This window comes from Carassius carassius, chromosome 28, assembly GCF_963082965.1.
Source record: "Carassius carassius chromosome 28, fCarCar2.1, whole genome shotgun sequence".
NCBI classification, from domain to species: Eukaryota; Metazoa; Chordata; class Actinopteri; order Cypriniformes; family Cyprinidae; genus Carassius; species Carassius carassius.
The window spans coordinates 21608232-21626032 of record NC_081782.1 but is presented as its reverse complement, the minus strand read 5'-3'; the positions used below and the strand labels follow the sequence as shown (position 1 = coordinate 21626032).

Genomic DNA, 17801 nt, shown 5'->3' with positions numbered 1-17801 from the left:
ACTTGAGGCTACTATCGGGTGGGATCTCCGCTGGGAAGTCCTCAACTACATCAATCGACCCTCCTTCCGGTGAAACTGCGGTGGAGGAATCAATCTCATGAATGTCTCGCCCTTCTGGACTCCGGAGCCGAAGGTAATTTCATTGATTCTTCACTGGCACATCACTTGAACATTCCTGTCCTTCCTGTGTCTCTCCCCATCCATGTCACCGCACTCAACGGCCAGGAACTGCCTCACGTCACTCACCATACTGAACCCATCACACTGCTCACGTCTGGAAACCATCGCGAAACCATATCCTTTTTTCTCATGGACTCCCCTGTTGCTCCCATTGTGTTAGGTCACCCCTGGTTAACCAAACATAATCCTCGAGTGGAATGGGGTTCAAACACTGTCACATTGTAGAGTGAAAGTTCTCATGAGTCTTGTCTGGTTTCTGCTTGTCCTGTTGTCCCTGTTTCTGTCTTTCAGAAGGAGAACATGGTTTTGCCAAACATGCCTGTAGAGTATCTGGACCTGAAGGAAGTGTTCAGTAAGTCCCATGCTGCTTCTCTTCCTCCGCATCGTCCCTACGACTGTGCCATAGATTTAGTGTCAGGTAAGTCTCTGCCTAAGGGCAAGTTATATTCTGTCTATTCCTGAGAGGGAGGCCATGGAGAAATACATTTCTGATTCCTTAGCCTCTGGGTTCATCTGTCCTTCCTCTTCTCCAGCGGGGGCGGGATTCTTTTTTGTGGGTAAGAAGGATGGTTCCCTGTGACCTTGCATTGATTACCGAGAGCTGAACAACATCACGATAAAGAACACCTATCCTTTACCACTCATGTCTTCAGCTTTCGTGAGGTTGCAGGGAGCATCCATATTCACAAAACTGAATTTACGTAATGCTTATCATTTGGTCCGCATCAGGAAGGGGGATGAATGGAAAACCGCCTTTAATACCCCTAGAGGGCACTTTGAATACTTGGTGATGCCGTTCGGGCTCTCCAACTCGCCCGGGGTTTTCCAAGCGCTCGTTAATGACATGTTGAGAGATATGGTAGATCAGTTTATATATGTTTACCTGGATGACATACTGATTTTTTCTTCATCTCTCCAGGAACAGGTTTCAATACTTCAGACGAGTGCTCCAGAGGCTACTTGAAAATGGGCGGCTTTTTTTCAAGGCGGAGAAATGCGTATTCCATGCACAGTCTGTTCCCTTCCTAGGATATATCGTCTTGTCCGAGGGAATAAGTATGGACCCTGACAAGGTTAAGGCTGTGATAGATTGGCCATCCCCAGATTCCCGTAAGGCCCTACAGCGGTTTCTGGGGTTCGCCAATTTCTATCGGTGGTTCATTCGCAATTTCAGCCAACTAGCCTCACCTCTGACAGCCTTGACCTCCCCTAGTACTCCGTTCAGGTGGTCGGACGCAGCTGAGGCTGCGTTCGCTAACCTCAAGACCCGCTCATTTCAGCTCCCATCCTTGTGGCCTCTGATCCCACACGGCAGTTCGTGGTGGAGGTCGACGCGTCAGAGGTGGGGGTAGGAGCAGTGTTGTCCCAACGTGCTGCTTCGGACGATAAGGTACATCCTTGCGCGTTTTTCTCTCATCGACTATCTCCTGCCGAACGTAATTATGACATTGGCAATAGAGAGTTGTTGTCTGTCAAATTAGCATTAGAGGAGTTGCGTCACTGGCTGGAAGGTTCAGGGGTTCCTTTTATTGTTTGGACCGATCATAAGAATTTAGAGTACATTAGAACTGCCAAAAGACTCAATTCCAGGCAGGCTCGGTGGGCACTTTTTTTCGGTCGTTTTGAGTTTACTTTATCGTACCGCCCGGGTTCCAAGAATGTAAAACATAACTCTTAACATGTCTTTTTGATCCCTCCGCCCGCCCGGTGACTCCCGAGTGTATTTTACCTGAGAAGTTAGTGGTCTCAGCACTCATATGGGAGGTCGAGTCGAAGGTCAAGACGGCCTTACAAGGGCTAACGCCTCCGTCCGGTTGCCCACCCAACTGTTTATTTGTGCCGGAGGAGCTAAGGTCCGAGGTTGTCCAGTGGGGTCATTGTTCTAATGTAGCTTGTCACCCAGGGATAAGTAGAACTAATGGGTTGGTTAGACAATGATTCTGGTGGCCACGTATGGCTCGTGACGTCCGCGATTTTGTTTTGGCTTGCTCCGATTGCGCCAGGGGTAAGTCATCTAACCGACCTTCTGATGGGCTTCTTCAACCGCTGTCTGTCCCTTTGAGACCCTGGTCCCACATCGCTCTAGATTTTGTTACCGCCCTCCCGCCCTCTAATGGCATGATGGTCGTTTTGACCGTAGTGGACCGGTTCTCGAAGGCGGAGCATTTCATTCATTTGCCCAAATTACCCACAGCCAAGGAGACAGCGGTCACTGTCCTAGATCACGTCTTTCGGCTTCATGGCCTCCCGGTAGACGTGGTTTCTGACAGGGGATCTCAGTTCATATCCAAATTTTGGAAAGAGTTTTGCAAATTGTTAGGAGCGTCAGTTAGCTTGTCTTCGGGTTATCATCCCCAAAGTAACGGACAACCTGAGCGAGCCAACCAAGATTTAGAGACGACGTTGCGATGTCTGGTCTCCAAGAATCTTTCTTCCTGGAGTCAACAACTCTCTATGGTGGAGTACGCCAACAATTCGTTGCCAGTGTCAGCTACGGGCCTTTCTCCGTTTCAGTGTAGTGTAGGGTACCAGCCACCAGTCTTTCCCAGTCTGGAATCTGAAGTCGCGGTCCCCTCCGCTCACGCATTTGTCCAGAGGTGCCACTGTACCTGGACCAGAGCCCACGAGACTCTGCTCCGGGTGAAGGAGCACACTAAGGCCAAGGCCGATCGTCACCGGTCAAAGCTTCCCGTTTACGTCGTGGGACAAAAGGTGTGGCTTTCTACTAGTAACATTCCTCTGCGTTCCGTTTCTAATAAATTAGCTTTCAAATTTATCGGCCCGTTTACTATCACCAAGATCATTAGTCCGGTGACAGTCCGCCTCAAACTACCTCCTGCGTACAAGAGGATACACCCCGCCTTTCATGTGTCCAAAATTAAACCCGTGTTTTATGCACGTATTAATCCGCACGTATTAAATGAGACAAAAGTCTTTTGAATATACCAAGAAAAGGTGACAGTCACACAGTCATTCAAGCTGACTACAGAGTAAGACCAAAATGGGAACAACTCAACATTTATACCTTCATCAAAAGTGGATGCTCTGATCTCATCCAATTACAACATATTCATCATATATTTCCCTTTAAGGTGTTCAACTATGTCATCCAGATGAGTTTCTAAGAATTTAATGCAAATCATTTTCTAAGTAGCCAGGACGTCTATGAAACTAAAATAAATTTTTTGTCTCACACTTGTCTTGCACACATACACAAATAGAGTTCCTGTTATCTCTCAGCTCATCACAAACTCAAACATATTAAAGCAAACTGAAGCACTCAGAGACAGTATAAAGATCACTCTTTAGTACAGTGAAGCGAATAATATTACTATTTCAGATATAAATAACATTTTCTCAACAGCTGTAAAGTATATTTTATTATTATTATTTTGAAAGGCAGGCAGTCAGGTATATGCACATAGAGAAATGTCAACATGATATCAAAATGAAGTTTATTTACATGTTCCTGCTCTTATTGTCAATCATCAATTAGTGAAAAAAATTGTCCACAGACTTTTATTAAATATGTATGACATTATTTTTTTTTCTCTTTTCCATTATCCTGGCTCAAATTTCCCCATCTAACCAACTGCCAGTTAATAAAGTTTGTTTCGTTCTGAATTGCATCACATCGTAGAAGAACAATGATTTGTAAATGTCAGTTTGTTAGTTACAGGTTGGTAATTGTGTACAGTTGGGTTCTTGAGGTTGTATGGGCTCACTAAGTGAAAATGATGCCAAATATCACATGGAAGTTGTGTCCTAATGGTTAGAGAGTTTGACTCCCAACACTAAGGTTGTGGGTTCGAGTCTTGGGTCGGCAATACCACGACTGAGGTGCCCTTGGGCAAGGCACTAAACCCCCAACTGGTCCCCACTCCACTGCTGTGTGTGTGCACTTTGGATGGGTTAAATGCAGAGCATGAATTCTGAGTATGGGTCACCATACTTAGCTGTATGTCACATCACTTCATATGGTGATATTTAGTACAGTGTTTTTAAAATTGCAATTACCATGCTTTAATTACAGAGTTACTTCCCATAATTTTCAGGTGTAAGGACATTTGTAACTACATTTACAGTTTTTCTCACTAGCTTTATTAAATTTTCTGATCATCTTTAACTTTTGCTAACCAGTAAGCGAATCTGTCAAAACTATTTGTGCAAACAGCAGAACACAATGCATTACTGTATCTTGCTTAAAATCCTTAGTTCATCTTTTAAAAGTATTTGTCATCCAACATACCGCTCCCATCAAAAGGACCAGTCTTTTTGTCATTGTTCACAAACAAAATAATATAATAGTCATAATAGCCATATTGTTAATATAACAATGTAATCTGTCTGGATTTCCTAATGTAAACTATGACCAGAGCTGGGTAGTAACGGATTATAGTACAGGTAATATGGATTACGTAATCAAAAAGAATAATAATAATAATAAGTACTTGTATTTAGGTTCAATTAAATTGTAAAATTTTCTGAATAGAATAGTTACTTTTTTTATTTTTACTTTTTTTTTTATTCATGCAATAGCAATATTTTTTTTAAATAAATTATTGATTCTTCCCAATTCCCTTTTTCCATCTTTTAAATGCTCCTTTCTTAAATACCACTTAAACACTCAAAAAGTCTTCCGGTTTTGCAGACATTCACACAAAGACCATACACTAGTCAGGTGACCACTGGTTTCACTTACATTTTAAGGCGTGTTCATTGCTTCAACTGATGAACATGTTCATTTTTATTTGAATGATCATTTAGTCTATTTTTTATTTACATGTAATGCAGGGATTTACAAACTTTTTTTTATCAGCCAAACCACTTTCACCTAATATATTTACTTGTACCCTTTAAGACTTTAAGGCAATAAATTAAGGTATCTCTAGTTACTGTACTTGTACTCTGCCTTTGCACTGTCTGCAAAAAGTGAGAAATCACACCAAGACAAAAGGCAGTAACTTCCACATTATCAATATGTGGTTGCTGATCACCTTTTACAAAATCATTTTACAATAGTAGTAACACCTGTATAAAATCTAGTGATCATGGGCTGACTCACAGGCAATTGCATATTGTAATTTGACTGTATTAATTGTTTTTTGACCATAACAAGCAACGAGAGGACTTAATGGTAAACGTGATACTGTTTTGCAACCAATTTATTTGCTTGGTTTAGAAACGTAAAAAAATTGCTGCCAATGTATCTAGTCTTTACAGTTCTTGCTATATGGAGCTGTATGGTAGATTGCGATCTTTTTAATTTGTTTGTCTAATAAAATGCTTCAGTGATGGATTAGATGTATGAAAGAGTATACTTTAAAAGTATATATCGTTTTTTTTCTTTTTTTTTTCTGGACTCCTTTTTAATGGTTAAATTAAATTGAAATCAAAAGCATGTCTAATTAATTAAAAATATGAAACTTAAACAATTTAACATCAATTTAATAAAAGTTTAACAAAAAATTATGTTTAGGGCCCTATGAAATGTTTTATTTTTTCCAACCTTATGTTTAATTGTTACCAAATTCAGTTTTAGCGTGTCTAATTATTTGAAAGCATAAAAACTAATTTCTAATTTCTTTCAATAGCCTTATGATTTGTTCCCCCTCAGAAAGTGTTTTAAAGCATAAAACATTCATTTAATTGATCTTTTATTGGAAAATAAAGGATATTTAATATTACAATTAAAATATTGAAAAAGTGTATGATTATGACAGAAAAATAAGGTTTTAATCATTTTAGTAGTAGTAGTAGCCTATTACGTAGATTCTACTGAACAATAGTAATGTATTTCTGTCATAAGGTCTTCAAATTAAACCAAACTTTTAATTTGACACGTAGCCGCATTACATTATGTATAATATGAGGATAGTTTTACTCAAATGAAAGGGTCAAATACTCTGAGCAGTTCTGGAGATGTTGTTCATGTATTTATGTCATTTAGTGAGACTGCAGACATCACATCAGTACAAGTAGTTAACAAAACTCAATAATAACCGCGCTTCTGCGCCATTCATTAACACAGAGATATGCAGAATATAAATATAAATATAAATAGTCGTTTTGCTGCTTAATATTTACAAATACTAGTGGGAATGGGAGTGTGCACACATGTGTGTGCACACACAAGGGTGGAACTATTTCGGAAGCACTTTATCATTGTGACGTATCAATTTAAACAGTACAAATGTATACTTTAAATGGGGTATTGATTGCAAGAGGACAGGATTCACATCTATCCATCTATCCATCTATACACACATCACAGTATATTTCAGTATAATGTATATTTACTGTATAAAGTAAAATGTATATGGACTACTGTAATATTGAAGCATTACAATTACAATACATATCATTTGATTGCATACATGCTCTGTCCACAAATGTTTGAATGTCTGAGGACACAGATGTTTTCCCAGCATTGAGCTCTACTTTTTGACTCACCCCAGCCATTGTAAGGTCATGATTGAGAACATGGACCCACAATCAGGAGCCTCATTTCATCAGAAATGTGCCTACGTCCTTGGCCTCTTCTGCCTCTTTCTCTTTTGCCTCACAACCCTTCCACCTTGCTTTCATATGCTTTGACTTCTGGCTGTTGACCCTGTTCATTTCCTTTTTGTTCTCTCCTTTTGTCAGAAATTATGCTCTGTCAATATATGTTTTCCAAATGAAGCCTCATGACAAACTAAAACTAATGCTTTACATTTCCCCTTCATTGGTGGAATTAAAGATTTACCTGTGCAGTTCATAAATTCAGGACACATTTACAAAAATAAATAAATAAAAAAGCCTAGTAGAAATGTATAGAATATATGCTTGACAAATTTTACTAGTTTAACCATTTTTTATTTAATGACTTAAGCAGTATGTTATCAGGTTTGCCTGACAGATCAGTTCTTGATTACATAGTGTTATGTTTCTTAGCTCAATTTCCATTAACTTGAATTCAAGATTGTAAAGTATTTAATGACACCCGAGCCGCTTCTTCACATGAATGAGTGTTAACAACAGACTGTCTGTTGATTCATACTGGAGTGCTCATTCATTACATAGAGGGACTTCAAATGCAGGACGGTGGCCCACATCTGTCACGCTTTAAACACTAACTGAACCATTGCAGCATTACAATAGGCTAGATCAACAGCACAGAGCAAACATACATTTGCTCTCATAAACACACAATGCCAGAATGCCTCTGACACTCATTCACATTATGAAACCATTATCTATGCAAGTTTATTATCAACAGGGAGATTTGTTAAAATCGGCATAATGCAATCAAAAGTGATGCTATTTATTTTCTTGATTGCACCTGGTTTTATTGTGAGTGATTCACTGGTGCATTGGTAATGGTTAATCAGAATAACAAAATTTGGTCTCCCTGTGATATGATTCCTGTGACATTAATCCCATTAGCAAATGTTTGGCAAAATGGTCCATTGTTGTTGATCCCTTGTCTGTTTTCAATAAAGCTCGAACCGGTTTGCAAAATCTGAGTGGGTAAATACTTTACACTCACTTAAAATACAGAATCATGTGGAATTATATTCAAAAGACTGGATTCCAATAATGAAAATTCACAAGTCAACTGTAAATTTGACCAAAACTTTTTTGAAGTTTGTGATTCTGTACCACAGTTGAACCAGTTCTCTTATGCAACGGCTACTTTTCTATATGGAAGCATATGGGTAGCAATATTCAATTTGGGATGTAATATGCAAAATGACAATGCAATATGTAAAATTACAATGCATTTCTGTATTTACATTTACATTTTCCAATACATTTGTGCAACGTTTGGTGCAAAATGAAAATTAAATTACATAATTTTCATTTGCCATTTCATACACCAGTTTTAATATGTAAAATGAATACTAATTTGAATGCTTTATAAGTTGCTAAATTAAAATTAAAATGTATTACAGAAATGATTAGATATGTATAACATGTTCAAGCAAAAACTGTGGCAAAATTATCATTTAAATGCTATTTTTCTTAAATGCATTAACACTCACAGTCAAGACACTAACGATTGCATTCATTCAATGTCCCGCAATGAATGTAGCAAAATTCAATGTGCACATTGAAAATGCATTTCGAGCCGATCACGTGTCCGCCCCCTTCCACCATGTCAATCATTGCGTGAACAAGATGGGGCTTGCAGAATATTTAATTCGCACTTGTGGGCGGAGCTGAAACGCTGCTTTCATCTGATTGGTCGAATCGCTCCACCTTCAGCTCGGTCTTTTCATTCTTTCAGGCAGAATAAGAGTCAGTGCGAGTGCGGCAGTGTAATGTCTGAAACCACCGCTCACTGTTAATTAGCATAATATTTGAATCAGATGTAGCTGGGCACATAATTCGTGCTGCTGTGACCTGCAAATTATTTCTAGGTTGTAGTATTGTATGAATATTGTCCCACTGATAAATACAGTGCAAATAGTTCTGTCTCTTTGGATAACAGTGAAGTGGAAACAAAAATCAATAATAGACTGAACAGTTTCATGTCTGTAACATTTACCACTCTCATCTTTTAAGTCATAAGGCACTAGGTATGTGTGTGTGACATTAATAAATAATTGTAAAAATTAATATAGTTACATTTCTGAAATAAAAATTGTAAAATTAGCTCTATGCTGCTCAGTGCTCCTGTAGCCTACCCCAGAGCGCCCTCTCGGGGCTGTAGACGGTAATGTTTTCCCTTGGTTCTAAATAAATGCGACTTATAGTCCAGTGCGACTTATATATGTTTTTTTCCTCGTCATGACGTATTTTTGGACTGATGCAACTTATACCGAAAAATACAGTAACATTATTATTATTATTTATTATGAGAGTAATTGACACAGACCAGAACTTTAATGTTTCACCAAATTCAGGTCAGATCTTCAGACTCGTCTGACTCATGTTGCTGTATAACTGGCCAGACTTACCTTCCCAAAAAATCCTATTTAATTTTATTTCATAAATTTAACTATATTTATTTCCACTTCACTGTTATCCAAGGAGACAGAATTATTTGCACTGTTTTTATCAGTGGGAAAATATTCATACAATACTATAACCTAGAAATAATATAATTTAACTGGCCAGACTTACCTTCCCAAAAAATCCTATTTAATTTTATTTCATAAATTTTACTATATTTATTTCCACTTCATTGTTATCCAAGGAGACAGAACTATTTGCACTGTTTTTATCAGTGGGACAATATTTATACAATACTATAACCTAGAAATAATTTAACGGGGTCTCTTGCAAGTCGCAGCAGCATGAATTATGTGGCCAGCATCATCTGATTCAAATATTATTCTAATTAACAGTGAGTGTAGTTTCAGACATTACAGTGCTTCACTCGCACTGACTCTTATTCTGCCTGAAAGAATGAAAAGACCAAGCTGAAGGTGGAGCGATTCGACCAATCAGATGAAAGCAGCGTTTGAGCTCCGCCCACAAGTGCGAATGAAATATTGAAGTCATAAACCGAAATGATCAAAACGTACACGGGCCAACGGTCTTGTCCATGTTCTCTCACTTGAATCCTCTTCTTAAGATTTGAGTCTGTGACCTTCTGCAAGCCCCGCCTTGTTCACGCAGTGATTGACATGGCGGGAGGGGGCGGACACGTGATCGGCTCGGAATGCATTTCAATGTGGACATTGAATTTTGCTACATTCATTGTGGGACATTGAATGAAAATGCAATCGTAAGTGTCTTGACTGTGAGTGTTAATGCATTTAAGAAAAATAGCATTTAAATGATAATTTTGCCACAGTTTTTGCTTGAACATTTTATACATATCTAATCATTTCTGTAATACATTTTCATTTTAATTTTGCAACTTATAAAGCGTTCAAATTAGTATTCATTTTACATATTAAAACTGGTGTATGAAATGGCAAATGAAAATTATGTAATTTAATTTTCATTTTCATTTTGCACCAAACGTTGTACAAATGTATTGGAAAATGTTAATGAAAATACAGAAATGCACTGTCATTTTACATATTGCATTGTCATTTTGCATATTACATTCCAAATTGAATATTGCTACCCATATGCTTCCATATTTCTTACTCAAACCAATGGAAAAAATAAGTTCTGTAAGTAAGCCACTTAAGTAAGTCTGACTAGTGAATTTACTCAATATGTTAGTAAAGTCAACTTATTTTAGGCAGTTTAAAGTTGATATGAAACTATGCTAACAATTAACTAGGTGAAAGTATACACTATGAGCTAAAGTAGTTTGTTCTGAATTTTAGGATTACATTCTGATCTCTTTCTATATCCATTTGCGCTCATCTGTTTAATTTACATCAAATTCATATCACTGATATATTTGGCTGTTGACCATTTTTAAGCTGATACTGTAGTATCAGTTCTGGGTTTATTTGGACATTTCAGTATTGATCATGTGATGTGAAACCAGAGAAGTGCTTGTATTGGAGGTTGTGTTTCATTTCTCTCTGAACCTCACTTCAGAATCCAAATTTGTGCAATTTATGTTTTCTATAAAATGGTATATCGATTATCTGAATTGCATGCCTGAAGAAAAGGACAAAGACTGCATGTTTGTTTTGATAGGGTGTTGTGTTCTTTACTAAGTCTCCATTGTTTCTAGCTTGAGTCAACACTGCATGAACAAACCCAATGTACACCAAGCACTGTGCAACGAAACATTAAAACACACAACATCATGTCACGACAGGGCATGCGATTTACATCATGCATGCAGACAATACACACTTATATCAAATATGGTGAGGAAGTGAATTTAAACTGCCACTCTACAGACTTTGTCAAACCTGTTACGCTGTCTACCACGATGCTGCATGACCTCAGTTAATTAGTTTGTTTAGTTAGTTAAACCTACTGATACTCCTGAACACTATATAGACTGTTTGGTCATTCTCAGGAAAAAAAAGTTGTTTGTGTGATAAATGTGATCCCATGACAGGATACTGAATTTATTAACATTATTTTTAGTTTTAGTTTTATTAGTTTTACCTTTTTAGAGCAAACGTAATAAAAAAATAAATAAAAATAAATAAATGATATATATATATGAATTTGAATGATCCCATTCAACACTGTTAGTTTAAAAGAATAAAATGTTTTGCTTTTATTCAAAAGAAAATATAATCTATGTAGTTTTCTAAAATGCTTTATATATTTTCTGAGAATATTTTCTTATTTGTCTTAGTTTTTTCACAATAAAATACTAATAATATTAATAATATTACAACACTAATAATATTATTAGTATTGCTAGTCCAGCTAAGGCTATTATTACACATATTGCACTTCAACCCTGAAACATTTTCTCTGTAACAGCGTTAAACAAAATAATTATTGTGTGGGTTATTACTTTTTTTTTCTCAGTGTAATTAATGTATGATTTATCTCAAGGCACAACAAAACTGAGCAATACTACCAGAATATATTCAGTTATTTATTGAAACTGTAAATAAATTGCATATGTACTGTGATTAGGTTCAAAAATAATGTATTGTATGTATTCCATAATGTATTTAAAGTGCTTTATTTTTGCGCACTCATTTTGTACTTAATATACTAAAAATGATTCTTTAGTACTTAAAAAAGATAATCTTATCATCTAAGTGTACTCAACTGTGCTATTTTGTAACACCATGAATATGAACTAAAATCCCATTTTAACATACTATCTCTGTATTTAAAAAAATTATTTAGTCACCACTTGTATTACACTTGAGTGGGAACTAAAAAAATTTTAAATACAGAGATATTGGGCCCTATAATACACCCAGCGCAATGCGACGCAAGGCGCAGCGCAAGTGTGTTTGCTAGTTTTAGTTTGCTATTTTAAGGAGCTGAAAATAGACTGCGCCATAGACCAACTCAAACCTGGTCTAAAGTCTAGCGCAATGTTTTTTCTTTGTTATTTAAAGAGCATGTAAGTATAGGTGGGTCCGCAACACTCGTACATGCTGCTTACAAACATGCCAAATATAAAAAATTAAAGGATTGCAATGCATAATAATTTTTTGTAGGCTAATTAAATATATATATATATATATATATATATATATATATATATATAGGCATCAAAACTATGAATTAACACATGTGGAATTATATATGGAATTATATACATAACAAAAAAGTGTGAAACAACTGAAAATATGTCATATTGTAGGTTCTTCAAAGTAGCCACCTTTTGCTTTGATTACTGCTTTGCACACTCTTGGCATTCTCTTGATGAGCTTCAAGAGGTAGTCACCTGAAATGGTCTTCCAACAGTCTTGAAGGAGTTCCCCGAGAGATGCTTAGCACTTGTTGGCCCTTTTGCCTTCTGTCTGTGGTCCAGCTCACCCCTAAACCATCTCGATTGGGTTCAGGTCCGGTGACTGTGGAGGCAAGGTCATCTGGCGCAGCACCCCATCACTCTCCTTCTTGGTCAAATAGCCCTTGATGCCTTCGGTGTGACTCTACAAGGTGTGTCCAAAAATTTTGTTCTGTACTGTATATATATATATATATATATATATATATATATATATATATGCCTACATGTCATAATGGATAGGACAGGTCCGTTTCATCTTGGAGATATGTTCTGTCTTTGCGCTTGCCAAATTCCGCCGTGTAAATAGCAAATCCGTCATGGAACAAGTGCAACTGGCTCTTAAAGGGAATGGAAGATGAGACTCTGATTGGTTTATTGCACATTACGCCCAAAAAACACCCATTACTCTTTAAGAGAATAGGGACAACCCATTTAGACCATGCGCGCCAACTGTTTTTCTGTCGTTAAACTAGCAAAAGTGGATTTGGACACGCCCTGAGTGCACCTGCACCGTGCACTTTACACTTTGCATTTAGATCATTAAAATAAGTCCCATTATGTTAAAGCTGCATTTTAGTTCATATTCATGGTGTCCCAAAATAGCACAGTTTAGTACACTTAGATGATAAGTTTATTTTATGAAGTACTAAAGCATCATTTTCAGTATATTAAGTACAAAATTAGTGGGCAAAAATAGAGAACTTTAATAAATTATGAAGTGCTCTTTTTTTCACCTGGGAAATAAATTATCACTTTATGGTTAGCCATAGAGCTAGTAAATAATAAATAACTAATAACAATTTGACAAAATGATAACTAAATAACAATTCGGGTCTAAGGTGGAAAATTATGATTTCTTTAAGGTTCCACAGTAAAATTTTCAAATTAAATGAAAATGTATTTTCCTGCAATGTTTCCTGAGAATGACCCTAGTAAAGCATGAAACTGTCCGTTTTTGGTATCCATGTTTTGTAACAGACCAATGTACTAAAGCGCGGCAGTTTTAGCTTTAGATAGCTTCAAACAGAGTATATAAATGTTTTCAGTAATCATACACCGTACCGTACTATGTATATATTTTTAAGACAGATATTCATGTTTGTGAATGAAACATTTAGGGTGATATCAGTAGCGTTGAAAGCAAGTATGAAAGAAAACATGCATTGTGTTAAGGATAGTTTAAACTGTATACATCAACTGAATTAGAAACATACTGTATGGTCAAATGTATTTACACTATACAGAAGTCTTTCCTCTAACATTGTATACTAACATCCATGACATGCTAAAGAATCTAGAGATAGAAGCCATCTCTTTAATGTAAAATTTTGTTCTAATCAAGCTGATCGCTTGTTTTCTATTTTAGGGGCTGGGGAGCCCCGCCCACAGTGCAATCTTATTGGTCTAAACTCCTGAACGACACAGCTATTTGTTAAAATCACACCTGGTTATGATCTTACAGTCATTTATTTTTATTATGTACATTACATTATTACAGTTAAATTAAAGGAGCTGTTCATGCATACCTCTATGAAATAAGTGGAATTTTTTTTTTTTTTTTAATTTTTAACAAATGCGCTCTTCCAAAAGCACTTGGTATTATATCTAATATGAGTTAATACCAAATATTCTTTTAACATCTGAAATTGTTACCTGGTATTAATAATTCAATTGAAATCAAGTTTATTTATACATTTCTACAATATTTAGTAGTTACATTCAACTTTGTTTCTCACTTTTTTATGTTGAATAAATTCTGAATTGTTCATGTTGTACATGTCATCTAATTTGCTGAAAAATGTATGAACAACAATTAATAAGCTGTTTAATAACTTCTGTGGAAATGTTTCTTCATGAGTTAATGCAATCACCTTCACTGTTTGATGCTTTAACTGCTTCCTTCAGATTATGAAAACAAACCACGCTGTATGAATATTTAATGAGACAGCTGTAACAGTCCAGCACATATTTTGTCACAGAGTAAACCCTTGGCACTGCAGTTTGGGTTTGCATAAAAGTGTGCTGGTTTTAAAAGGACGTTAACCTTTAAAGCGTTAAAGTGATATATGCTAAGTGTTTTCCACCCCATATCTTGTTGCATGTGGTTATTAACTTTTAATATATTCAGTGGCTCTGCTATAAATTAAGGCTTCCCCTTCCATTAGTCTATTACTGAGCAAGTTGGTTGGCAGCTTCATCTTCTCATAGTTCATGATGTTCTATGCTTGGTGATTATTGGTACACTTGTGGTATGTGCCAGTTCCCCAAATGGACATTGATCCATTGGACATTGGTTTTTTTGTCTTTATACTATAACAAAAGAGCCTGTTTAGTGATGAGCATCGGTGCACATTTTTACAAAATATTTCCCATCCATCGCTAATGGAGAGGAAACAGGTCCTTTGACATCCATGCTTTTATATAGTACCACTAGCTACATTGAAGCAGTGTTTTCAGGCTTCTAGGTCTCATCGTCCTTCTTATATCTCATTACACGCCATCATACTGTAAGTGCATCCATGCTCATCAAGGCCTCACTGGGGGAGGCTGCAGTAGACTAAGTTTCTTAGTCTGGATGTTGGAGCTGTGTTTAGCATCTCCAGCTTCCATGGGGAAGGACAGGGAGTTTTGAGCTGTGGTCTTCACTGAGTCTCTAGGGAAGCAGCAGCGGAAGAATGCCCGGATGTGGTGAAAGATCGCCTTACGGAAGATGATAAAGATCCAGGGGTCCAAGATGGGGTTAAATGCAGAGAACCGGAAAGCCATTAGGTTCTGCTGATCATTCCCAACCGAGCTAATAGCGTTCACAAAGCCACAGATCTGAGGAGGAGAGAGAGAGAGCGCATTTAGAACAGTGGGAGATAAACAAGACCATTGCCAACTATCACGTATTGCAATGTAATTGTGTCAAGTATCGGGAAGCAGTTTGTCACGGATTTTTGGCCTTATACCCAAACAGCTGCAAACACTTCAGTATTTTTTGCACGTTTAACAGTTTTGCTATTGTCAAAGATTAAAATGACAGATCAGAATGGACAATAAATTGTAAAAGTTGGAAATCTGATGTTCACAAGTCTCTGAAGTCAAGCGTCAAGTCTTGTTTTTTTGTGACGAGTCCAAATGTACAAATCTGTTCCCAGTCACAATTCTTAAGTATTTGCAAAGTAGACGCCAAACTGGTGTGTCTAACAGTGGTTGACACTTTAGTATGACATTAAAAGGATTTAATTCTATTCCAGATGGCATATGTGGTATAATGTGGAAATGTAATGTAACTTATTGTCCTCTCTAAAAGTATCAGACTACCATAGTCTACAAGTAATCCAAAGACAAAACAATAACTATATATGTATAATAATAACAACCACATGATTTCAAGAAGTAGATGTAGAAAACATATTCTTCTGTGTTGTTGTTTTTTTCTTTTTTTTTGTAGCATGGTTTGTACTTTTTTCTGGAAAGGGGTCAAAAGTAAACAATTTCAAGACAAAGCAAGTTTTCACTGAAACCACAAGGAATGGCACAGCATTCCTGCAGAAACTCCTTTGAATGACTGTGTTTTTATCAGTTCCACATTTTCTGCAATAAATATTCAGCAGGTCACGAGGGTTTGGACTAAATCTCACAATCCAACACTACAGCTGTAGATGAGAGGAAACACAGCAGATGTGGAGCGTCTCGTTTCACTATTCTCAAGAGAACTTATTCCCACCATTACACTGGCTCTGATTTTAATTGTTGCGTAGGATGTATAAAGATCATCTATCAAATGCTAAACAGCAGTCATTAAACTTTTGGCAAAAAACCTGTTTTGTACATTTCAAGTGCACGAAAATGAGCCATTTCCTCAAATCTGACATGTTTTCTTCAAAAGAGGAAATCAAGGCATGTTTTAAATTCCAGACATCTCATTCCTTAATCAAATTCACATTAGATCTCACATCCAACCAAATTAAATACACCTTTGTTTCAAATGTAACATCTATGACACTGAAAATGAAAACGAGAGTGGCTGTTAAATCAAATTACCATAAATTGAATGGCTACCCTCACATACTGTGTATGAACCTTCATTATGGAAATGCCATATACAGATTTTCATCATTATACTGTAAGCAGAACAGCATCTGCTGATACCAATATTGCAGTTTGATGGTTTGGCCTTTTTTCTGCCACCTTGTTTTAAAACTTTAAACTGATTCATTGCACAACTGACCTGCATTATTATTTAAGTTACTAATATTATTACTAGTATTATTAATACTATTACTACTACTACTATATTTTAAAATGATTACATTTACATTTCTTCTAAAACATTTCTCTAAAACTCAATTACTGTACTTCATTATGAAGATCAGCTAAAAAAGTGCCTTAATAGTCTAGTATTGTCACATTATTCACTTTTGGTGTATAATTTATCCCGAATTTAAATTATATTGCTTTTCATCCTGTCAACAAAAGTCTTCGTTGAATTTTTTTCCCCAATGCCTTTGGACTGACAGGACATAACTGACTGATTGTTTTATCTGACATATAATCTGCAAATGTCCAATAGAAAAAATGATTTCTATTATAGGCTAGCAACAATGTTTAGCCAATAAAATATAATTTTATACACAAGCATCAACCATCAATGCCAGGAAAATTATTTTTAGTCACTCTAAATGGTCGTTAGCCTTCTGAACATTTTGTTGCTCTTTTCTTGCCAAGAGATCGATAGCAAATGATATGTTGGCAATTTATTTTATTTCCCATATGTGGCTTTGTTGCTGATAAAATATCAAGATTAGAGAGGCTAAAGTATCAGCTAATATTTAAGGTCCAGATGCTGCCTTACTCTAACTGAGATGACATCTTGCTTCAGAGCTTTAATATACAGCCAGATTTAATATACTTCAGTTAGTTTTTATGAAAGTAATGCATTACTTTACTTTTGCATTAATTTTTTTTTCACCTGGGCAGGACTTGGTTATTTGCCTTTTAATAACGTCCTCCCACAAGTTAAGAGATTTTAAACAAACACTTGCGGTTAACCAAATAAAACAATACACATTTTAATGCTATAAAAGTGTGCACATCGAGAGAAATAAACAGCAGATGTTCATGGTAACAACTTCTTTAACTTGAGCCAACGCTGCTAATACACATATACATTTGTTAATAAAGTAAATAAAATTAAAACATGAATGCTTTAATGCTATTGAATTAAAAAGAAACGATCCAGTTGAAAGTCTCTGCTCATCATGACAGGACCTGGATCGGTGAGCTGCGGCCGATG

General features: G+C 36.4%; 1 protein-coding gene across 1 annotated transcript in view; it reads right to left on the bottom strand.

Moving 5' to 3' along the window:
• Nucleotides 1-14856: 14856 nt before the first annotated feature.
• The window catches only part of LOC132108472 (prostacyclin receptor-like), a 35029-nt gene continuing 32084 nt past the window's right edge, over nucleotides 14857-17801 (bottom strand). The window contains exon 3 of the mRNA XM_059515175.1: nucleotides 14857-15340. Within this exon, the coding sequence (XP_059371158.1) occupies nucleotides 15047-15340 (294 nt within the window). The 3' untranslated portion in view covers nucleotides 14857-15046. The remainder of the gene's footprint in view (nucleotides 15341-17801) is intronic.